Consider the following 25,126-nt stretch of genomic DNA (forward strand, 5'->3'; position numbering starts at 1 on the left):
CGACCTCGAATTAAAAATGATTCACATCAAACTTGAATTGCTTGTAACTAAATTTAACTCGATTCAACTCATTTTCAATCCCACTTAGAAAAAAGTTTAAGTAGTTTTGATGTCCACTGTCAAGTCACTGTTTGATTATTTTTTTAGTGTATTGAGATCAATTTATCTTTCACTGACCCAATGTTTGTAGTAGCTATTTTTATTAAGTTTACCAAATTGCTTTATATAATCATCCAATGCACTTTCTCAAACATACCAGAGGAATTATTTTGGTTCAAAACTCTAAAATTCTACATTTTATAAATGGTCCATGTGGGAAGTACGATAATACATTTTCAATAAATGAAAGTTGTTTTCTCATAAATATTTCCATTTATTTAAGAGTACATACAGATATTGAAGCACCTTATATAGTTTTGGGAATCAAATTCTGTTATGCCTAGAAGCCGTGGACAACTATAACACAATAGCTTGAGGATTACATTCACTGACCTCCATCTTTAGAGACTTCCAAACATTTGGACATCTTTCCCATTTTGCCTGCATTTGAGCTAAAAAAGCTTCTGCCCATTGTTCTTTACTCCCTCTTGTGCTTAAATCATAAGGCACTGAAAAACTGTTCAAACATGATTACAATATCAGCAATATGCTCATTCACTGAACAATTTGAGTACAGGTAGTTAGATTTTCATGCAATTTGTCTAGGAGGAGCTAGTTATCGCCTCCCTCAACATTTTAGTTGTTAAAATTTGTTGACAGTAAAACAATTACAAATGTGAGCTTCTCCAACCCCTGGGGTTGGCCTAGTGGTGAAGACTTGGGTTCTGAAAATGTGCTCCTCAAAGTCTGAGGTTTGAATTTTGTCAGTTGCAAACAATTCCTGTGTTGGACCAAGTCTATACAGAGCTTTGCAAACAATCCCTCACAAGTGGATAATGGGATTGGTCCTCTTGGATTAGTCCGTCATAAGGTCATATACCAAGATTTCAAAACAAAAAGTGAGCTTCTCCAAGGAATAAAGAATTCAGGATGTGAACTAACTCATGTATATCTCTATCCTTGATAAGATTTGTCATTTAATACCAACTTTTGCATGGAGCTTAATCCTATTAAGGATAAGTTATGCCAATATTTCAAAAAAATTGTAGTTGTCCACCCAGAAGGAACTCCATATTTCAACTAAGTCGGTATTGTGTTTCAACTGTCAAACATTCTGATTTACTAAATGATATTTACAAATCAACAAGTAGTATTCACCTCAACAATTCTTCAGCTTGATTTCCTTGCTTGAGATTACTATTTCTGCAAAAGCTCAAATTTTAATATAGTCAATTTGTGTTTTAAGTGTCTGACAAGAAAGAAAAAAAAATGAAAGACCGTGCCAGGTTTAGTGATTCCACTATAACTGACAAGTCAATGATATCATCTCAATTCAAGAATTAGGCTGAATAGTTATCAAATCAAGCATTATCACACTTCTTTGATTGTTGACATAAACACTGAAAGTGGATATCACATAATCTTGTTGTCTCTTTATAACCTCTTTCTTGGTCTTATTTATCTTTTTTTTTTACTTTGTACTTTTAAGAATACTTTTTCTTTGGGAACAAACTACATGCTTGAGAATTGAATCCAGTTTCAGCATTAGACAGAGATATGTTTGTAGGTCTGATTAGAGACTACAAACATATTTAACTAACAGCCACTATAGATCTGGTTCAGACCTATAATTGTATTTTCATAAAATAAACCGTGGACAAAAGGCTAAGGAAAACAAACCTGCAGACAAACACTTGGAAAATGTGAAGATATTTGGTAGAAAGATTATAAACGGCATCAGCAATATGATCTTTCCCAAATAGATACACCACTGGATATCCTAAAAGCCATCTGAACAAATAAATACACTAAAATGACAGCGCACCACATATTACAAGTCTAATAAGGAACAAATAGCTATTTATTCTACGGAATCACCATTAAGGAAGCATACGTTGATATTGACCCCCCAAAGAGATCTAAATGCTACGGAAAAATGCCAATTCCTTTGCACAGTCTATAAGATTAGACCATGAGTGACATACTATCATCTACAACAGGTGAGGATACTAACTTACTACTACTTTCCGGGTAAATATAACAGTGTAGGTATGGGTAACTGTTTTTATTCAAAACATCCCATCCCATTCCTTGAAAGAATCATGTAGGAGTGTAAGACATGGGTCAAACAGACAATTGAACTACCCACCCAGCAGGGAAAAAGTATAAGCTGTAAAATACTTCTAGATGTAATCTGAGTAACATTACTTATTTGTAATTTCCACAAACTCTGATTTACTTGGAACACTTTATAAAGAACCAGAAAATGGATTATTAGTGGAGCTGTGTATAACAAGAATTTTCAAGTATATAAGAGTCTTCCACAACAAATGGGTACAAAGCTAATCAACCCTTTCACCCCAATAAATCTGTAATTATAGTGAAACCAATATAGTAAATATAGTCAAGTAAAACAAAAGATGATATGTATCTAGCTCCTCTAAAGTGAACAAACTTAATTTAAATACAACAATAACTACAACCAAGCCTTATCCCACTAAGTGGGGTCAGAAACAACTTAATTTAAATATATAGAAATTAAAATAATCTCAATTATTGGTCTAAAAGATAACTGCTGCATTGGCCACACATGCATAACAAATCATAGATAGCATAAAATATCATCAAATGATGTTCCCATGGTTGATTGGCATATCTTGCCTGCGTTGCCCTCTAAAATGGGAGCTCAAATTAGTTGAACCAAACTTTCCATTCACATATTAGCATTATAGTATTTTTTTTAAAAGTGTCTTGAACAAGTTTTTTATTATGGGAAGCAGGGAAGTTCTATTCATTACAACAAGAAAGCCATTGGCCATCTTAAAATTTGGGCTTGAGTTTAACAAAACCGACTTTTAAGGTAGTGATGATTCTATTTATAAATACATTTTCATATACCATGTATCATGTATCATTCAATGTGGTACTCTCTCCACACCTCTTTCACGCCCAGGACTGAATATGAGAATTGTGACCTGAATGACTCGATAGCGGATAGCCCAACGGATCTTAGATAAAATCTAATATCATCTTAAGAATCGGAGTTTGAGGGAAATGAGAGAAAGTGTAAGCCTTGGGGGACCGCGAGTGAGATTTCTCATTAGCAATCATACTAACAAAGATGGTGAATTTGAGCTAGAGCAACTAACTACCTAACTGAATCTAACTAATCTAACAAACTAATATGCTTCATACTGTATGACAAAATACTGGGAAAGACAAGAGGAAAAAAAACAATTGAAATGAACATATATATTACTGAAAAAGGAATTACCCGTTCAATGTTGGCACTAAGATGTCAGTGTTTTCCATACAATAACTAAGATCAATACACTCAGTAGAAGAAGATTGAGAACAGTGAGCAGAAGAGTTAGCATCATCCACCAATTTTGCCTCCCCGTTAGAAGAAAAAAACGTCAAAAATAACTTCTGAATTGAAACCAACTGCATCGCTAATTGGCTTTTCTCAATTTCTGTTATCAACTGAACACCAGTTTTACCAAACATCCATTAGGAATAAACTCATGAAGTTGAGAGAAAAAAATTAGATAGTACTAGTAGATAAACAACATAATTAAGCACTAATAGCATAAGCTCATATCATATAATAAGTGCTTATGTGTTGGTAAATAAAGCCAAACCGTTCATATAAGCTAGCAGATAGTTTCATAAGCTATCCTAAAAAGTTTATAAAATAGCATTTCATCACGAACTTTATTCTACTAACTTATAGCTTATTTTTCAAACTATTTCAAATAGCGTTTTTAACTTATAGCTTATAACTTATATTTTTTCTTCCACTTTTACTCTTAGGCTATGTTTGGATTGATGGAACATAATGGAGCAGAGCGGAATATGACGGAGTGGAGCGGAATGAAATATAGATCCCACTCCATTGTTTGGTTATTTCATTAAAAATGTCTCATTCCATCACATACACCCCAAATTGAATGGAACAAAAAATAGAGATTTGCATGGAATTGGATGAAACGGATTCCATCATGTTCCATTCCATTCCATCCATTATTTGCAAATCCAAACAATGGAATCTAATTAGTTACCACTCCACTCCATTCCATTCCATCCCATACCACAAATCCAAACATACCCTTAATATTTTAACTAAAACACACTAATATTACCAAACATTTCAATTAGCTTATAAGCTTTCAGGAGTCATCAGATATAAGTTATAAGCTTTTAATCATCAGCCATAAGGTATAAACTGTAGACTAGCTTATCGGTCGATCACTATTTTTACCAAATAGAGCCATAAGCTAAAGTCGGCTTATGGACACGTGGCATCAATTTCTATAAGCTCTTACAAATTTACCAGCATTTATGTCATCAAATAATCTCAAATAAGTCAATTCAAACACACCATAAGAAGAGGTTATAGTACCGTTGGAGATTCTTGTTCAAGGTCAACAAATATCAATTGAGAATCCAAACTTGAATCAACAAATTCAGTTATTTCAGTTACATGAATCAAGTAAATCATTTCTTGTATAACCATCAACCTTAGATCTTCAAAAATTGTAGATTCTTTTTGAGCAAGTTGAAGGAGTGAAGAGAGTTGGTGTTGAAGTTGAGGCATGATTCCACCATAATCGATCATTATTACTGGTCTCATTCTTGTAATTAGGGCAACAATATCTGTGATGCAGTGAATTGAAGGTAAGAAATTGAATGAAAAAATTGAAAGAAGGAAGAAGTGAGAGAGAATTTGAAACCTAATTGTAATCGACGTTTGGAAGTAGATTTGAGACGCCACTTGATTTGCGCTAAACATGAATCTAATACGTTCATGGCTTCGTCTAACTCTATCGCCTCCATTTCCTTTTCTCTGCTTTATTTTTCTTTCAGTTCTGTCTTAATGTCAGTGGCACTTTCTTCTTCGTTTTATTTTTTCTTCCTTCTTCAAAACGGAGAAATCTACCCCGCTCCACACACATCTACTGGCGCCTTCACATGTGAAATATGTAAAAAATACCATTCCCATTATTTATTTTTCTCAAAACTTACGTGCAAAATTTTTACCTATTTTTTTTTTTTTTATTATTTACTTTTCTCAAAAACTTATATTTAGTGAGGAGTTGGCTTGGATATGAGAATTTATTTGAATGATGATTTGTATATGTTATTTGAATCTTGAGGCATGTGGTGACTTTGATGAGTTTCTAAAATGCAACTCACATAAAAATTTTGTTGGCAAAAAAAACTTATATTATTTTTCAAATTATTCATTGCGTGGTTGTGGTTTTTTGTTTATCTCAAGTCCTTAAAAATTTGATATTTATATAAGTATATTCTCTTTAAATGCGTATGAAATGGAGGATTCTCTTACAAATTTTATACGGTTCTTCACCCTGATTTGATATGTTTTACTTACATCTTTTATATGATTTTTTTGATATTTATAATCGAGGTATATGACCTATTAGTGATTCATTATATATTTTAATTGGCGGATAATTTCCTCTTGAACCGAAGTGTTATCATGGACACAAACTATTGGGAGACAACATGATATTATTATTATTATTGTTCATTCTGATACATCAAATGAGCAAAGAGGGAGAAAAAACAAATTGATCATGGGTTATGATAGGGGGAAACTACAAGAACCATAAATTATCTCAAGTCACTTGTAGTAGAAGAGTTGTCCATTTAAGTTGAGATTTGTGTCAAACATTAGTGGTTGAAATATAACATTTAAATATGATATTCACAACTATGATCTAGCTGAGAATTTATAGGGTCGTTCCATATTAGACCAATGAGTAATTCATTATATGTTTTAATTGACAAATATTTTTCTCTTGAATCGAAGTGTTATTCATGGGCACAAACTATTGGGAGACAACATGGTAACATTGTTGTTATTGTTGGTTCGGATATATCAAATAGGCAAAGTGGGACGAAAGAAAAATTGGTTATGGTTTGTGATAGGGGATGAAACTACAAGAACCAGAAATTATCTCAAGTCACTTGTAGTAGAAGAGTTGCCCATTTAAGTTGAGATTTGTGTAAAACATTAGTGGTTAGAACATAACATTTAAATATGATATTCACAACCATGATCTAGTTGATAATTTATAGGGTCATTCAATATTAGACAATATAAAACCGATGAAAAAATTGTGTGAATGACACAACAAAGTATAATACGACACCAAGGTTCTTAGTGGCGGCATTGAAAGATAATGATGTTGATATTCTGACGACTACGACACATATGTATAACACAAGATCGACACACCGGTCTACTATCAAAGGTCCATACAAGGAAATGCAACATCTATTTACCCTAATTCATTATGATAAGTACATGTGCTGGACTAGAAATGGGGAGGAATCAAATGTTATTGCTGATATATTATGTACACTTCCTAATCATGTGAAGTTGTTGAACATATTTATTTGGTCTTGATCTTTAATTGTACATACAAAACTAACTTGTATTGGCTCCGACTACTTCAAATTGTTGGTGTTATGTCAACCTAGTTGGTTTTATATGTTAGGTTTGCTAACATGGAACATGAAAGGGATGCAAACTTTACATGTGCACTGAAGAAGCTAAAGAAGTTGTTCACATCCAAGAAGTTACTTCCTAAGGTCATGGTGACAAATTGAGAGCTTTCTATGATGAATGCCATTGAGCTTGTGTTCCCATCCTCATTCCATTTTTTTTATGTGTATTCTATATTTCAAAAAATGGCATTTCAAAGTGAAAGGAGTACGTCGAGGCTAATAGGCAAAAGCATGCGATGGATATACGGAACAAAGTCATGTATTCAACTAAGGTTTTTGAGTTTGAGCAACACTTGTAGCATTTTGAGATAGTATATGCCCTCATATCCCTTCATTCACTGATTATATGCACTAAACATTGTTGACACCATATAAAAAAAAGTTTGTTATTGCATGGACCAAGTCACTCATTTAGGAAAGACGACAACAAAACATGTACATTTTTTAACATTGTGAGTTTAATATTATCACGCAAATTTTAATCAATTTATATATAAATAAATTCTTAATTTAAATTTTTATTATTATAAAAATAACATACAAATAATTAAAAAATTCACCAAAAGTTAAATAAAAATTCTAAATAAAATTTCGGGTTATTACACACGCGTTACTTTCTCTACCGTCATTTGTTTATTTTCTTTACTTTTATTTAGTTACTTGGTTGTTTTTAATTAGGCGAGTATTGCATCTCTGCTGTTTGTAATGATATGTTGTTTTTGCAGTGCACTCTTTTTCCTATGTACCTTATATGAGGGCTATGGTTTTTAATGAGACCCCTAATTTTATTATTTTGAAGAATCTGCATGTGCTATCAATTCTCTTTTGCTGGAAACCTGAAAGTTATGGAGAAGATGACCCTAAGAGGCTATCAAAATGTTGCTTCCCTTAGAGGCATGTTATCACAATGCTGGATCCCTAAGTAGGATCCTTGCCATCCTTAGAGGCTGTCACAATGTTGGATCCCTGAGTGAGATCCTTGCCGCCTTTAGAGGCGGTCAAAATGCTGGATCCCTAAGAGAAATTCTTGCCTCCCTTAGAGGCGATCAAAACGTTGAATCCCTAAGATAGATCCTTTCCTCCCTTAGAAGCGATCAAAATGATGGATCCCTAAGAGGAATCCTTGCCGCCCTTATAGGCGATCAAAACGTTGGACCCCTAAGAGGGATCCTTTCTGCCCTTAGAGGAGATGAAAATACTAGACCCTTAAGAAGGATCCTTGCCACCCTTAGAGACGATCAAAATGTTGGATCCCTAAGAGGAATCCTTGCCACCCTTAGGAGTGATTAATTATTGAATTTCAATAAGAAATCCTTATTGTTCCCCTGGTAAAAGGAGAAATAAGTACGTGCTCTATCTAGAAAAAGGATGGTGCTAACAAATATTCTCAATTGAGGGTAAATACAATCATGCAAAAATGGCTATAGAGAAAAATAACAGTAGATGTGATTAATATAAAGATGCCCAAAGGGCGCCGCTTTCTTAATGCTTACAAAAGGCACCCTCAGGGGCCAATAAATACAACAAAAGTCCACTAAGGCCCAAGAAACACCACCGAAATACCAAACCATTAGTCCTCCTAAATAACTGTTGTAACACCCCAATTTTAATGTTAATATTATTAGTATTATTTTAATATTTTTAATATAATTATTTGAGTTTTGATATGCTTTTATTTAATTAAATGAGTATTATTTAATTATTGGATGATTGATTCTTATTAAGAATTAGTTTAATATTTAAATTAATTAAGAGTTATAGAAATTGTGAGAATAATTAGCTTAGGGAGAAAATAGATTTTTATTAAAATTAAGAAAAAAAAGGTGGGAGTAGTAAGATGTGTGTGTGTGTGTTGGGGGGGGGGGGGGGGGGGGGGGGTGAGGGGGGTGAGATTTATTAAATGAGGATTAAGGTTATTTTACTTTAAATAGAGAAGTTAGAAGGAAAAATTTGTCAGTACGTGAAAAGTTGGATAAAAGAGGAAGAGAGTGGAAATAGGCAAAAACCCTAGAAGAGCTTTTAGAAGGGAAGACTTCATAGCCAAACTTTGTTTTTTATGCACTTTTAAGGTAAGGGGAATTATTCATATATGGGTGGTGTCTAAATAGAAGGATAGTGAAGGTTCATTACCCTCATGCCTTCTCCCTTTTTTCTTGATATGTGTTTGATGTTTGTGGCCAAAGAGGGTTTAAGCCAAAACCTTTGAGGCGATAAGTTGATAAATGTTTCCTTTTTATCCTTGAGTAATATGGTATGAATTCTTATTTGATATGTACTCTGATTTTATAACTATGTTGATGCTTGTTTATAATTGTATCTTATTGTGTACGAAGGTTGCTTATGAGTTGTAGATCTGTCCAATAGGGTGAATATCATAAAAGAAAAAAAGTAAAAAAAGTAGGAAAAAGTCAAAATCGAGAAAAAAAAAAGAATTATGGAGGGGGGGGGGGTGTCGCGCCGAAAATGACAGCTATAATGCACGAGGTCGTGACATGGCGATGAAGGAATAATGCTACAACGCAGTGACGTGCACGACGAAGCACAAGTGGTGGAGTCGCGACATGGTGGTGCACGCCATAGTAGCACAATGTGCATGTGGGACGTCGATGGCGGAGGCACGATGGGCGTCAGTCGGTCAGTCAGCTATGGCAAGTTTCACGGTCCAGTTCGGTGAGTTTTGAGTAATTTTGTGATTTCGGTGACTGTTCGTCGCCTTTTGATGAGTTTAGAGTCCTTTTGACACTATTAGAGTTAAAGGTTGATAATAATGTGTTGTATTGAGTTGTCTTATGGGTTATGAGTTGACCCTGTTGAATGTGAGGGTTGTAGAATATTATTGTTACCCTATTGATGAGTAATGTTGAGCATGTATAATAATTTTTTTACCTTGTCGGTGAGTATATTTGAGTAATAATATGTTTACTCTATTGATGAGTATTGTTGAGAATATATGTTAATATTTTATCTGTTGAAGAGTAATGTTGAATGAAATATATAATTATATGCATCTATTCAGCTATAAATTACATGTATATACATTGTTGAGATGATTAGTTCCGATGAGGAACTACAGTGGTGGCCTGATATTGGCATAGTTGTTGGTTCAAATGAGGAACCGTTGTTGAGTAGTATATTAATATTTCTAGCTGTATTTTATGCATCATGTTCATTGGTGGTCTAATATTTATTGGTGGAATCGTTGGTTTAGATGAGGAACCAGAGACGGGTCTTAGATTCATTGGTGGAATCGTTGGCTCAGAAGAGGAACCAGAGACAGGCCTCAGATTCATTGGTAAAATCGTTGGTTCAGATGAGGAACCAGAGGCGTGGATCAATTAATAACATAAATATGAAATCCAAAACTTGGTACCACATGCATGTTGAAGTCATAGTGATGAGTCACATTGCATTCCATAAAGTTGCATATGTGAGTGCTCTATGTGTGTGAACTATTTTATGTGGTTGGTAAATATTGTTGTTGAACTATCCTAACTATTTATATACACCATTAACATTATCAACATATTTCTCACCTCTTTTTGTTTGCTTGTGTGACTCGTTGTGCATATGGTACAAATACCCAAGTAGATGAGCATTAACTGTTGTTATATGGAAGCATTGGCGTATAGGCCTACTTCATTTTATTTATCATTTTCTAGTTTAATAAGTATTTTTTTGGATTTTTCTGTGATAGTGTAATATCGGGGCACAGTATCATTTGTTTGATGCTTTCTTGAGAGTTTGTTGGATTTATTTTCTTATGTTGGAACTAAGTTGTTTTATAAAAGTATGAGATATTTGTTGAGTTTGTGATATTTTAATTTCTTCTGCTTAATTTTTGAGTTGATAAGGATGTTTTATGTGAGAGTTCTGACACCCCGTGCTGATTTTAAAATAAATAATTTGCATGATTGTTTGGGATTAGGGTGTTACAACTGCCTCCTTTGTGAGGGCATCCTCTAGATGGAGAGCTTCAGATCCTCATCCCTCATTCACCGCATCACCATCCTGAGTGCCCTTAGAAAAGAGGAAACTTTAGGTTCCAAGGAGGCCATCGTCTCATCATCCACTAGTTGGCCGTTGTAGACAACTTTGAGGAAGTCCAATTTGCTCAAATCTAACTAGAGATAGAAAATGGAAACCTGCTCTATTTCCAGCTCAAAATAGATGGTAGAGGTCGACATTACTTCATTAGTAAGGTCTGACACCTCCTCCTCTAGCTCCTTTTTGGAACAAAGGGCGTTTCTAGATACTTCTTTAGAGATTTCTCCTTATCAACAATCTTTGTAGCCTTGGTCTCCACATCCTCTAACTTTTTCTCCCAAGTGCTCTTGTCCTTCTACAAGGCCCCCAACAACTTATGAATTTCAATATAAGCACACTATTACATAAAACACCTATAACAACAGTTGGAAAAGGGATACCACCATGTTGAACAAACCGTTGTAAGGTAAGATGTGGTTGTATGTAAGCTTCTTTCCACTACGGCCGTGCAACTGTGATCGTATCTATGTAGCGTGCTACCTACCATAACAGTTACTTTAAACAACCACTGTTATATTGATTAATGCATAATATTTAACAACGGTTGTACTAAACAACCATTGTGATATATACACCTGAGTTTATTATAAATTATGTGGAATACTTATTTTGCCAATGCTCACTAAACATATAACCTTTCAATCTACACTAGAACATTATAATATGTAAAATTAAGTTATATTAGAAGATCAAGTTCACGTTCAATTCTTGACAATAGTTCTTCAACTCCTTATCCATATTTTTCTCTTTAACAGTTAGAACTTGGTTTAGTGATTGCAGTTCTTCAACCACCCCTCTCTCCACCTCTAATTTTGTTTGCAAAGTAAATAATATTTTGCAAACAAAATTAGAGGTGGAGAGAGGGGTGACTGAAGAACTACAATCACTAAACCAAGTTCTAACTATCAAAGAAAAACATGCAGATAAAAGTGTGAATAATTCTTGTTAAGAATTGAACGTGTGCTCGTTTTCTAATACAACTTTATTTATCATATTATAATTTTCTAATGCAATTTGAAAAATTATATATTCGATAAGGGATTGGAAAAACACCCAAACCACATAATATATAATAAACTCATCTTTTAAACAAACATCAACAACAACATTCATAGAAAACATTCATCAACAACAAACCATAAACAACAAACCCAATACAACAAACATATCAAGTCATAGAATGCTTCAGAAACGTATCATACATGTCCCATAATGACGTGTCCACAATGAAATAAGGATGGAGCTAAAGTTAGAGTCACAAACTTGTGTTTATCTTGAATGTATGTCATTCTGGATCTTTGGCACAAGATTGCAACACTAACTTTAGCTTCGTCCTCTTTATTGAAACTTGCATCCCTGCCTACAAGTCAAAACAAGCAGAAAGTTCAAACATTATGAAACAATCTATTAAAACAAATTTTGAAAAAAAAAACTATAGTGAAAACGAATTTGTGAATACCCATTGGCTCATATATGATGTTATGGTTTCGTTTTGAGGTTTACATATGACAGAGACGACTGCCAGAGTTGTTAAGGTTTCATTTTGAGAGAGACGAGAGAAAAAGTTGTTAGGGTTTTATTTTGAGAGAGACAATTGTTATGTACTGAAGCAAGATATAATTTCGCTTATATATAAATAAGTAACACCTTTCACCATGGTTGAAAACAAAAATCGTGGTGATATACAAGGTCAATCACATTATTATCACGATAAATGGCCAAATTGTTGGTGCTGGGATTCAAACCATTTCAGTCCATGTATATTTCACCATGGTTGTTCTACATGACCATTGTTACATGTCCTTTAGTAAATACCAATAAAACAAAGGGCAAAAAAATAACTATTACCATGGTTAAAACGATGACCATTGTTAAATTGGTGTTACGAAAGGTCTATTTTATAGTTATGACATCCATATATTTCCAGAGATTCACCGCCATCTCCTTATCGACCTGGTTTTTCCTCTTCCGATCGACATCCTCCAACATCAACACCCTTAATAGAAGGTTATCATTTATATTGATAAGGGAGAGGGGCGGTTTGGATTTAAGAGCCTTGTAATCGCCATGAAACTCCTCAGAAAAGGGGATATGAGAACCTATGAACTGAATATCATCAAAGCTAGTGTCACTCCACAAAGTAGTGGGAGGTGTTGGAGCCTTGTCTTCAGGAAACTTCTGAGTGCTCCCTTCTCTTAGAGCAGGCGGGATGTTACCGGGAACCTGTGAAGAACCCTCTTCCAACCGTCGGGCCTTCACATTGTGTGACTCATGATCTTGTTTCCCAGCTTGCCTCTTTCTTCCTTTAACAACAAGCCTTCTAGATGGCCATAGGGGCTATCAGTATACCCATGATTTGATTAGATCCTTTCCCACCTCTTCCTCCACTCTTTCGCATAAATACTCACCATATGATCTACAAAAGAATGCACAGTGCTCACACACGCTATTTGAAAATACCCATAAAAAAGACAGATTATTCCAAACTTACATAGGTAATAGGCAATATAATTATCTCCCCTCAGCCATAAATCAATTATTATGCGTGAATCCACAAACTCAATCTTCCTTAGGAGGAAAATTATCCTCGCCTCTCCAAGGGTAAGGTACTTACTATTGTATTATGTGATCGTCACAAGCTTATCTATCTCATCCAAGGGAAAGAGGGGGCACCATCAATCCCCAACGCTACGAGACAGTCCTCTCGCCCCCTCACTCAGACGAGCCTGCCTCTCCAATTCTTTATAGTGGTTGGAGTGAGGCTTAAAAGGGCCCCTTCCTGACAGGCCTCCTAGGGACACCCGACCGCCCTTTGAAGGTTTTGTAGCATAAAAGAAGAAAAATATCCCCACAGTAGGAGAAATCTCCATACCTTTACATACCATCTCAAAAACCCTAATAAAACCCCAAATGCTAGGAAGTAGTTGGGAAAGCCCAACATTGAGGACCCTTAAGACCTCAATGAAGAAAGGGGAAAAATGAAGAAAAATTCCCATATCCTTGAAAAAAGGGAGGTAGAAGTAGAAAAAAGGGGATGAAGGATCAGAAGAAACGAGCATGGTAACCCTTTTTGATGTGAGCAAGCTTCTAGGGTAACCATCCCTTCATCTCCTGAGGAGAAAACCTCCACCCCTGTGTAGATAGAAATGATATGTTCGTCAAAAGTGTAGTAAAACCCAATGTCCTTGGCGTTCTTAGACACGATGAAAGAGGCATATAATATTATTTTTTTGGGAAAACAGAAGAACAAAAAGAAATCACCACCATCGTTACAATTGCTGAAGGGATGTCTACAATCCCCAATTCCCATAACTTTAAGTTAACCTAAAACTTATTTTGAACTTTCCCTTACAATATCTACTTATAACCATTGCAAAGGGAATGAAAAGGAAAAATACATACCTGAAAAGATTTGAGATGGTGAATTAAGAGCCTATAAAGAAGCTGGGAAGATGGTGGAAGAGTTTGCAGAAGTCGTGAGAGAAAATTAGAGCAAGAAAATAAAAGAAGAAGATTTTATAGGAGAGTTAAAGCCACAAGAAACCTTTTAGGCTCCCTCAGATTTTTGAAAATCACAGTACACTTCTAGCACATGGCACGAGTGTTTAGTGTCTTAAAAAATAGACCATCATTATCTATATTAAATAGAAGCAAGCATGGGCGTCTAAAAAATAGATAGTACTAGTAGATAAACAACATAATTAAGCACTAATAGCATAAGCTCATATCATATAATAAGTGCTTATGTGTTGGTAAATAAAGCCAAACCGTTCATATAAGCTAGCAGATAGTTTCATAAGCTATCCTAAAAAGTTTATAAAATAGCATTTCATCACGAACTTTATTCTACTAACTTATAGCTTATTTTTCAGACTATTTCAAATAGCGTTTTTAACTTATAGCTTATAACTTATATTTTTTCTTCCACTTTTACTCTTAGGCTATGTTTGGATTGATGGAACATAATGGAGCGGTGCGGAATGGAATATGACGGAGCGGAGCGGAATGAAATATAGACCCCACTCCATTGTTTGGTTATTTCATTAAAAATGTCTCATTCCATCACATACACCCCAAATTGAATGGAACAAAAAATAGAGATTTGCATGGAATTGGATGAAACGGATTCCATCATGTTCCATTCCATTCCATCCATTATTTGCTAATCCAAACAATGGAATCTAATTAGTTACCACTCCACTCCATTCCATTCCATCCCATACCACAAATCCAAACATACCCTTAATATTTTAACTAAAACACACTAATATTACCAACCATTTCAATTAGCTTATAAGCTTTCAGTAGTCATCAGATATAAGTTATAAGCTTTTGGTCATTAGCCATAAGGTATAAACTATAGACTAGCTTATCGGTCGATCACTATTTTTACCAAATAGAGCCATAAGCTAAAATCAGCTTATGGACATGTGGCATCAATTTCTATAAGCTCTTACAAATTTACCAGCATTTATGTCATCAAATAATCTCAAATAAGTCAATTCAAACACACCATAAGAAGAGATTATAGTACCTTTGGAGATTCTTGTTCAAGGTCAACAAAGATCAATGGAGAATCCAAACTTGAATCAAGAAAATCATTCATCTCAGTTACACTAATCAAGTAAATCATCTCTTGTATAACCATCAACCTTAGATGTTGAAAAATGGGAGATTCCTTTTGAGCGAGTTGAAGGAGTGAAGATAGTTGGTGTTGAAGTTGAGGCATGATTCCACCATAATCGATCATTATTACTGGTCTCATTCTTGTAATTAGGGCAACAATATCTGTGATGCAGTGAATTGAAGGTAAGAAATTGAATGAAAAAATTGAAAGAAGGAAGAAGTGAGAGAGAATTTGAAACCTAATTGTAATCGACATTTGGAAGTAGATTTGAGACGCCACTTGATTTGCGCTAAACATGAATCTAATACGTTCATGGCTTCGTCTAACTCTATCGCCTCCATTTCCTTTTCTCTGCTTTATTTTTCTATCAGTTCTGTCTCAATGTCAGTGGCACTTTCTTCTTCGTTTTATTTTTTCTTCCTTCTTCTAAACGGAGAAATCTACCCCGCTCCACACATATCTACTGGCGCCTTCACATGTGAAATATGTCAAAAATACCATTCCCATTATTTATTTTTCTCAAAACTTACGTGCAAAATTTTTACCTATTTTTTTTTTATTATTTACTTTTCTCAAAAATTATATTTGGTGTGGAGTGAAGATTTTTTTTAAATTATCATGTTTTTAAAAAAAAAAATCAAAAATAACTATAATTTTAAAAGAATTATAAAAATGGACATTTTTTTGCCCTAAATTACACATGGGCGCCACCCTAGATGGCGTCTACCCTTTAATAGGAGGGCAAGTTGCCACTAGGAGTGGCGCCTACTCCTTAATTTTGTTGTTTTTTTTTTTTTTTTTAATTTTTTTAATATGTTTTTAATTATTTTTTTTAATTTTTTTTAACTAATTTTAAATTTATTAATTTATGTTTATTATAAATTATATTAATACATATATATAAATAATATTATTTACAGGATATATATATATATATATATATATATATATATATATATATATATATATATATATATATATATATATATATATATATATATATAAATTTATATATATTAATTTAATTTATAACTAAATAATATTATTTATAAATTTTTGGGAGAATTAGGATTAATCATGTTAGGGTTAATTAATCAATAATAATTAGGGTTTATTGATCGGTTATAATTAGAGTTTGGTAGTTATGACCTAATTCAAACCCTAATTCTCCCTAAGACTAATTAATCAAGTGCGACACTAATTAGGGTTAAGTACATTGGTGTACAAGTTGAGTTATTTCCTTGCATTTTCTTCACCAATTTTTCCTATCACTTTCTCTATCAAGTTGAGTTCATGGCATCCCCCAGACCGTCATCATGGCAGCGAACATCATTAAGGCGGCCGGATCCTGAACCAGTAATCTTAAAAAGGGATGGGCATGTTATTTTCTCGCCTGTCAAACCCCCAATGGAGATGAAATTTTGGAACATCCGTTTGTTGGACCAACTAAAAAGGTCCTTGATGTCTTGGTTAGAGGGAGATTACCAACCTGGTGAAGTCATCAGAAGGATTCAGAGGCTTAGAACAAGGTTCTCATTTGAAATTGGAGAAACGGTACGTTGGTGGGTTGAAGTTGAAAGCGACATTGATTGCATCCAAATGATGCATGGATCAGATGACATAGTGTTAACTGTTGTAATTTCCTAGATTTTAATGGTTGTTTGTGTTGTTGTTCTTGTATTTGTTATTGTTCTAGTACTTGTTCTTGTTTTAGTACTTGTTCTTGTTCCAGTATTTGTTTTTGTTTTAGTATTTGTTGTTCTAATGTTAGATGTTTGTGTTTGTTGTTCCAATGTCATCTTCTATTTGGAATAAAAAGTAAACTTTATTGATAAATAGCATTGGTACACAGAGTTATGAATATGAAAACTATGTTGTGGAACTAGATCCACGATATGGACATTTGTTCTTATTATGCCCTAGTTGTCGACATATGCTACACTTCCTCTGCATTCTCTCTGCGACGTCCATTTCAGTTCTAATGCGCCTGTTGTCTGGGCGACCACTTTTATTCCGCCGCATCGAATCGTTGTGCCAAACAATTTCCCCGTCATACTCTGGCCAATATGCCTCCAATGCTACCACCGGAAAGGGATTGTCGTATACATTTAGCAATGTTGCAACTTTATAGATGGGAGACACTAGCGACAATGCATCGAAGTGGGTGTGTGAACACCCTGCAATGACATGGGAACAAGGCATACGATAGGCCTGAAATTGACCACAGTCGCACCAAAAATCTGGTATTAGGACCCTATACTCTTGTCTGGGCAGCCCCTGGTTGTGGTCAATTGTTTCCTTGACACTAAAAGTGTGGCCATGGCAGTCGAATTCCGTAACCCGATGGCTGCTGGCTTTGGCAGATTCCTGCCTCATAAACTTCATGCAGGCATCACTATACACTTGACTCGTCTGTAACACTGCATGCCAGCGCTTGCCTCTTGTTACGAACAACGTTGCCATCCGAAAATAGGTCGCACTCACCAAAGCGGTTACCGGGAGGTTACGTATGCCCTTAAAGACGCCGTTCATTGATTCCACAAGATTTGTTGTCATGTGGCCCCACCTCACCTCATCGTCGTATAACCTAGTCCACTTTGCTCTGTCAATATTATCGATCCACCTCCCTGCATCAGAATTTGCCAACACTATTTCCCGGCGGTAGTATTGGAATTCAGGTTGGTTTAATGCATACCCCACGTTTATCAAATTTTGCTTCAAGAATTTATCTTTGAACTCCCGCACAAAATTTTGAGCAATATGCCTGATGCAGTAGACATGCGTAGACGGGGGGTCATGCCAACCATTTGCTGGATTATTGTATGCACTGTCCATAGAAGCGTGCCTGTCAGAAATCACACAGATGCCAGCTTGTGGAGTCACGTGCGTTCGGAGATTCTTAAGAAAGAAACTCCAAGCAACAGCCGTTTCTCCTTCTACCAATGCAAAGGCTATTGGGAAAATATTAGAATTTCCATCTTGTGCGACCGCCATCAGTAACGATCCTTTGTATTTCCCATACAGCCAAGTTCCATCGACTTGAATAAGCGTCTTGTAGAATGTGAAACCGATGATGCAGGGACGGAATGCCCAGAAAAGTGTATGGAATATTCCATTACCTTCTAGACGAGTTCCGTCAGGGGATTGTGCCGGCAAGGTCTCCATTATAGAAACCATCCCAGGTGAATACAAATGTAGTGCAGCCAGGTAGCGCGGAAGTTGTTTGTATGAATCCTCCCAATTACCGTATACCAGTTCAATTGCCTTGGTTTTCGCTAACCAAACCTTTCTGTACGACGGTGTATATTTGAAAACAGCAACACAATGGGAGATAATAGTTTTGACCTTGAGTGACGGGTCAGCTTCAACAAGAGGTATTATGGAATGGCAGATCGTATCATGGCTCAGTTTGCGATGATCCTGTGCCATGTTTGTGTTGACGCAAGTGTGAGCTTGAGAAATGGCCCCTATCACCCACGCATTATGTTTCTTCTTGTACGATGCCATCAACCTATACCCACACTCCGGGTTTTTGCATAAAATAACGTATCTTTCCGGGTTTGATTTGTTAACATCGTAGTCAACACAGTTTTTCAAGTTCCACTTTTTATTGCTAACAAACACTCTTCCTTGGTCCGAAATTGGTCACCCTTCTTTAACTCCTCATCAGACCTCATATATGGGTTGTAGAACATATCTGACGAGGGCTCATCCTCGCCCAAGTTAAGGGTTGTGAAGTGCGCAGGCGGTGAGTAGCGTTGCGCTATAGGTATTTGTACTTGGTCTTCGTCTTCGGAATCACGGTTCACCAAGTCATCAACCACGTCTTCTGCATCATCAACCACATCGTCTTCAACGGGGTGTTCAACATCTTGTTCGTCATGAACCACATGATCAATAACCTGTGACTGAATATTCTGAGTTGGTTGAAATTGTTCCAAGATAATGTACAACACTATATAATCGTAACCAGAATACTCATGGTTACGAAACATGTTTTGTGCCTCCATGTCATTTTGAATCAATGACTTATAAAACCTGACTGAGTTATTTTCAGAAAAAAAAGGTTGTTGATAAAATATTTGGGACACAGGTTGTCTAAGTTTGGACTCAATCTTTTTTTCCAGATAAGAGAAGTCAGCTGCTCTATTTAGACAAAAACGAGTGCAATCGGTGTTTCTAAATAGGAAGCCAGACATATCACATTCATATCTCACCATTCACGTGAGCTTTGATTTTGTATTGTGATGAAGATGCCATGATATGTGAAGATATGTGTGAAATATGTGAAGATATTGTGAAGATTTTGTGAATACCTGTGTGAAAATTTGTGTGAATACTTGTACTCACGCATGCCTACATATAAGGATTCAATTGTGATGCATGCGTTAGACGTGTCACATTTTTTCATGCAACACATCCACCAAGCCTTCCCCTAGACAAGACAAGTGCAACCTAACCTGTACCAATGCATGCTAACCTATCCACCTAGCCTGCAAGATTCTCACGCATGCTTATCCATCAAAGTCATATCCATCTAGCCTGCAAGATTCTCACGCATGCCTATCCAGCTCCACCTAGCCTGCAAGATTCTCAGACAAGACAAGACTTCAATGTATTCGCCACCTAGAGTGGCGAGTTCATGTCTTATCCTGACCTACTGATGCATGCAGTAGACGTGTCAAAATTATTACATGCATGCAGCTCCACCTAGCCTGCAAGATTCTCAGACAAGACAAGACTTCAATGTATTCGCCACCTAGAGTGGCGAGTTCATGTCTTATCCTGACCTACTGATGCATGCAGTAGACGTGTCTTATGTGAAAACATGCATGCAGCTCCACCTAGCCTGCAAGATTCTCAGACAAGACAAGACTTCAATGTATTCGCCACCTAGAGTGGCGAGTTCATGTCTTATCCTGACCTACTGATGCATGCAGTAGACGTGTCTTATGTGAAGACATGCATGCAACTCCACCTAGCCTGCAAGATTCTCAACCAACTTTGCATGCGTTACACGTGTCAAATTTTTGCATGCGTTACACATGTCCAATTTTTTTACATATTCATACTATTTGAATACGGTTATAAATAGCAGGTCATTCTTGAAAATTTTCATCATCCACTAACACTTTTTTCCAGAGAACACCGACGAACTTTTCATCAACAAACCTACGTTCTACATTGCAATCATGTCTCTTCTTACCATGGGCCAAGAACACAGAGGCACTAGGGCGAACATTGCCTCATTCGTAAGTTTTTCTTGAACATTGCCTCTTCCGTATGTTTATAATTTATTTTTTAAAACTCCAATCTAATGATTGTTTATATTGTTTGTTTTTAAAGGATCCCAAGAAATTTCGTCAACGTTCACACCCTATGGCTTATCCAGACCCATGGTGCGTACCTTACATAGAGTATGCGGGGTTCGGTCATGTTATGCATGTGGTAAATGCCACAATTGATGTGAAATTTATTCTTGCTTTGTGTGAACGTTGGAGACCAGAGACACACACTTTTCACCTACCAACTGGTGAATGTACCGTCACACTAGAGGACGTGTACATGCTTTTGGATCTTTGAATAGATGGTAAGCCTGTGACTGGAAATGTTCAACAGCCCAACGAACTATGTGTTCAAATGTTGGGTGTAAATCTAGTCGAGGGTGAGGGATCTGCGAAAGCAAGGGGCCAGGGTATTAAACTATCGAGCCTCCAATTCTACCACGACGCTATAATTTTGACTGATGATTCGTCCGAACAAGAAAAAATAATAAAAACAAGGTTTTACATTATGTTATTATTTGGGAACTTGCTATTTCCCGAAGGCACGGGAAATAACATAAACTTTATGTACTTGAGTTTGCTCGAGGACATAGATAGAATAAGCACGTATAGTCGGGGTTCTGCTGTATTGGCTTTCCTATATAGCTCTTTGTGTAAAAATGCACAAAATGACCACTGTACATTTTCTGGATGTTCTTTTTTGCTCCAAACATGGGGGTGGCGGAGATTGCCGAGGCTAGCCCCCGAAAATCCTAACGTCTACTCCTTCCCCTACGCAACTAGGTAAATTTATGATGTTATTTCATTTTGTATATTTATTCTATAAATATTTGTAAATAATATTATTTATCTTTTTTTGTTTAGGTTCATTGCAACTGGACTAGATTACAGTCTTACCCCGAAAAATAAAATAATATTTTATCGTCAACTCTTGGATCATCTCCGAGCACAAGATGTATTACCACTAAATCATTCATCTTCTAACTAATTTATTAATATCAAGCATTCTCAATAAATAACATATTTATTTTTTTCTTTGCAGTTTATTTGGAGACCATATTTGGGATTGGAACATCAACCCAACCCCGAAGATGCAGCTGTTTGGACAGCAAAACGGCTATCATGCGGTTCACCACTGTGGAGATGCACCAAAGTGACCGTGTCAAACTGCAATTCGGAATGCATCAAGAAATCCCAGACCCCCCAATGTCTTTGGAACCTTGGCATCTTAAAAAAGTCAGCCACCAGTGGTATGCCCAAAATTGGAAGACATTTGCAAAGGAGTTCCGTAAAATGTGGAAAGAGCGTGCCCACTATATTCTACAATTTCCGGTGGCGCCCAACGAAATGAAGCCGACAAGGGAATATGTGGATTGGTATAGAGAAAATACAAATCCAGAAATGATTGTGTCTGACCCGTTCTATTTGGACGATCCCCGAATGCAACAACCATATTTCCAACAACAACAACCACCATAATATTCCCAACAACAACAACCACCACAATATTACCAACAACAACAACCACCGTCATATTACCAACAACAACCACCACCACCGTATTACCAACAACAACCACCACCACCACCGTATTACCAACAACAACCACCACAACACATGTCCACCCCCCAACCAAATCAACACTACATACCACAAACTCAATGCCAATATCATGAAGATTTCCAACACCAACCTCAACATTCCCACCACCATCAACAGTCCCAACACCTACCACAAACTCAATTCCCCCACCAACACCAATCCCAACACTTCCATCATGACGATGTCCCGGGCTCTTCCAGTCCTCCACTTAGCCCCGACACAGGTATACAAGAGGATTACCAACAAGACTACTACACACCACAACAGACATTGTTCTTTAGCCAACCCGATTCAACCCTCAACTACCAAAGGCCACATTTCGAGGACGCACCCAACAGGAGTCAGTTTGTCCCACCGAGACAAAGCTTTAAGGGCGCAGAGGGCACCCGCCTTTCCTACAGCATTGAAGGGACTTCGAGCCAACCACAACGGCAAAGGGCAAGGGGACGCGTTAGGACTAGGGGTGGGAATAGGGAAGCACCACCACCACGTGAGCCGTCTAGACGAGTAGTTAGACCTCCCCCGTTCGGATCGTACCAGGGACCGCATAATATGTAAAAAAATCCCAAATTAATAATTCATTTTAATTAAACTTTATAATATTTGTCTTGTGTATTATTTTAATATAAATATATTGTGTTTATTAATATAAATTAATATATATAAATTAATATATATTTATATATATATATATATATCTTGTGTATTTTACAAATATATACATAATATTATTTATTTACATGTATATAAATTAATATATTTTAATAATTTATAAATAATATTATTTAGTTATAAATTAAATTAATATATATAAATTAATATATATATATATATATATAATTTATATATATATATATATATATATATATATTGTAAATAATATATTTATATATATATATATATATATATATATATATATATATATATATATATATATATATATATGTATTAATATAAATAATATAATTTATAATAAATATAAATTAATAAATTTAAAATAAGTTAAAAAAGATTTAAAAAAATAATTAAAAACATATTAAATTTTTTTTTTAAAAAAAGCAAAAAAAAAATAAAAAAAAATAGGAGTAGGCGCCACTCCTAGTGGCGACTTGCCCTCCAACTAAAGGGTAGACGCCATCTAGGGTGGCGCCCATGTGTCTTTAGGGCAAAAAAGTGCCCATTTTTGTATTTTTTTTAAAATTATGGTTATTTTTGAATTTTTTAAAAACAACATGATTATTTTAAAAAAATCTTCGTGAGGAGTTGGCTTGGATATGAGAATCTATTTGAATGATGATTTGTATATGTTATTTGAATCTTGAGGCATGTGGTGACTTTGATGAGTTTCTAAAATGCAACTCACATAAAAAATTTGTTGGCAAAAAAAACTTATATTTGGTGCAAAATATTTACTCTAAAAAGTAAAATCCATTAATTAAATTAAAAAATACGGTAGACTTTTTACTCATCCAAAAGAAAAAGACATATTTTTATTGGTTTTTAAAAAAAGTTGTGGTGAATTTTTACTAGATTTTTCAAAATATCCATTACGTGGTTGTGGTTTTTGTTTATCTCTCGTCCTTAAAAATTTGATATTTATATAAGTATATTCTCTTTAAATGCGTATGAAATGGAAGATTCTCTTACAAATTTTACACGGTTCTTCACCCTGATTTGATATGTTTTACTTACATCTTTTATATGAATTTTTTGATATTTATAATCGAGTTATGGGACTTATTAGTGATTCATTATATGTTTTAATTGGCGGATAACTTCCTCTTGAACTGAAGTGTTATCATGGACATAAACTATTGGGAGACAACATGATATTATTGTTATTATTGTTCCTTCTGATACATCAAATGGGCAAAGAGGGAGAAAAAACAAATTGGTCATGGGTTGTGATAGGGGGAAACTACAAGAACCATAAATTATCTCAAGTCACTTGTAGTAGAAGAGTTGCCCATTTAAGTTGAGATTTGTGTCAAACATTAGTGGTTGAAATATAACATTTAAATAAGATATTCACAACTATGATCTAGCTGAGAATTTATAGGGTCGTTCCATATTAGACCAATGAGTAATTCATTATATGTTTTAATTGACAAATATTTTTCTCTTGAATCGAAATGTTATTCATGGGCACAAACTATTGGGAGACAACATGGTAACATTATTGTTATTGTTGGTTCTGATATATCAAATAGGCAAAGTGAGACGAAAGAAAAATTGGTTATGGTTTGTGATAGGGGATGAAACTACAAGAACCAGAAATTATCTCAAGTCACTTGTAGTAGAAGAGTTGCCCATTTAAGTTGAGATTTGTGTAAAACATTAGTGGTTGGAACATAACATTTAAATATGATATTCACAACCATGATCTAGTTGATAATTTATAGGGTCATTCAATATTAGACAATATAAAACCGATGAAAAAATCGTGTGAATGACACAACAAAGTATAATACGACACCAAGGTACTTAGTGGCGGCATTGAAAGATAATGATGTTGATATTCTGACGACTACGACACATATGTATAATGCAAGATCGACATACCGGTCTACTATGAGAGGCCCATACAAGGAAATGCAACATCTATTTACCCTAATTCATTATGATAAGTACATGTGCTGGACTAGAAATGGGGAGGAATCAGATGTTATTGCTGATATATTATGTACACTTCCTAATTATGTGAAGTTGTTGAACATGTTTATTTGGTCTTGATCTTTGATTGTACATACAAAACTAACTTGTATTGGCTCCGACTACTTCAAATTGTTGGTGTTATGTCAACCTAGTTGATTTTATATGTTAGGTTTGCTAACATGGAACATGAAAGGGATGCAAACTTTACATGTGCACTGAAGAAGCTAAAGAAGTTGTTCACATCCAAGAAGTTACTTCCCAAGGTCATGGTGACAAATTG

General features: G+C 35.3%; 1 protein-coding gene across 3 annotated transcripts; it reads right to left on the reverse strand.

Moving 5' to 3' along the window:
• Nucleotides 1-281: 281 nt before the first annotated feature.
• Nucleotides 282-15,780, reverse strand: LOC127087277 (uncharacterized). Of its 3 annotated transcripts, none has more exons than XM_051028150.1 (6): nucleotides 15,543-15,780; nucleotides 4,502-4,755; nucleotides 3,374-3,582; nucleotides 1,780-1,890; nucleotides 1,258-1,302; nucleotides 282-616 (listed from the first exon to the last, which is right to left on the reverse strand). In XM_051028150.1, the coding sequence occupies exons 1-6, from the start codon at nucleotides 15,643-15,645 to the stop codon at nucleotides 457-459; spliced, it is 882 nt and encodes a 293-aa protein (XP_050884107.1). In that variant the 5' UTR covers nucleotides 15,646-15,780; the 3' UTR covers nucleotides 282-456. The 3 variants fall into 3 exon arrangements, with proteins under 3 accessions (XP_050884107.1, XP_050884106.1, XP_050884105.1); XM_051028149.1 differs by lacking the exon at nucleotides 4,502-4,755 and adding an exon at nucleotides 15,212-15,465; XM_051028148.1 differs by lacking the exon at nucleotides 15,543-15,780 and adding an exon at nucleotides 4,833-5,084.
• Nucleotides 15,781-25,126: the final 9,346 nt, after the last annotated feature.

Source organism: Lathyrus oleraceus, chromosome 5 (genome assembly GCF_024323335.1).
Source record: "Lathyrus oleraceus cultivar Zhongwan6 chromosome 5, CAAS_Psat_ZW6_1.0, whole genome shotgun sequence".
Lineage (NCBI taxonomy): Eukaryota > Viridiplantae > Streptophyta > Magnoliopsida > Fabales > Fabaceae > Lathyrus > Lathyrus oleraceus.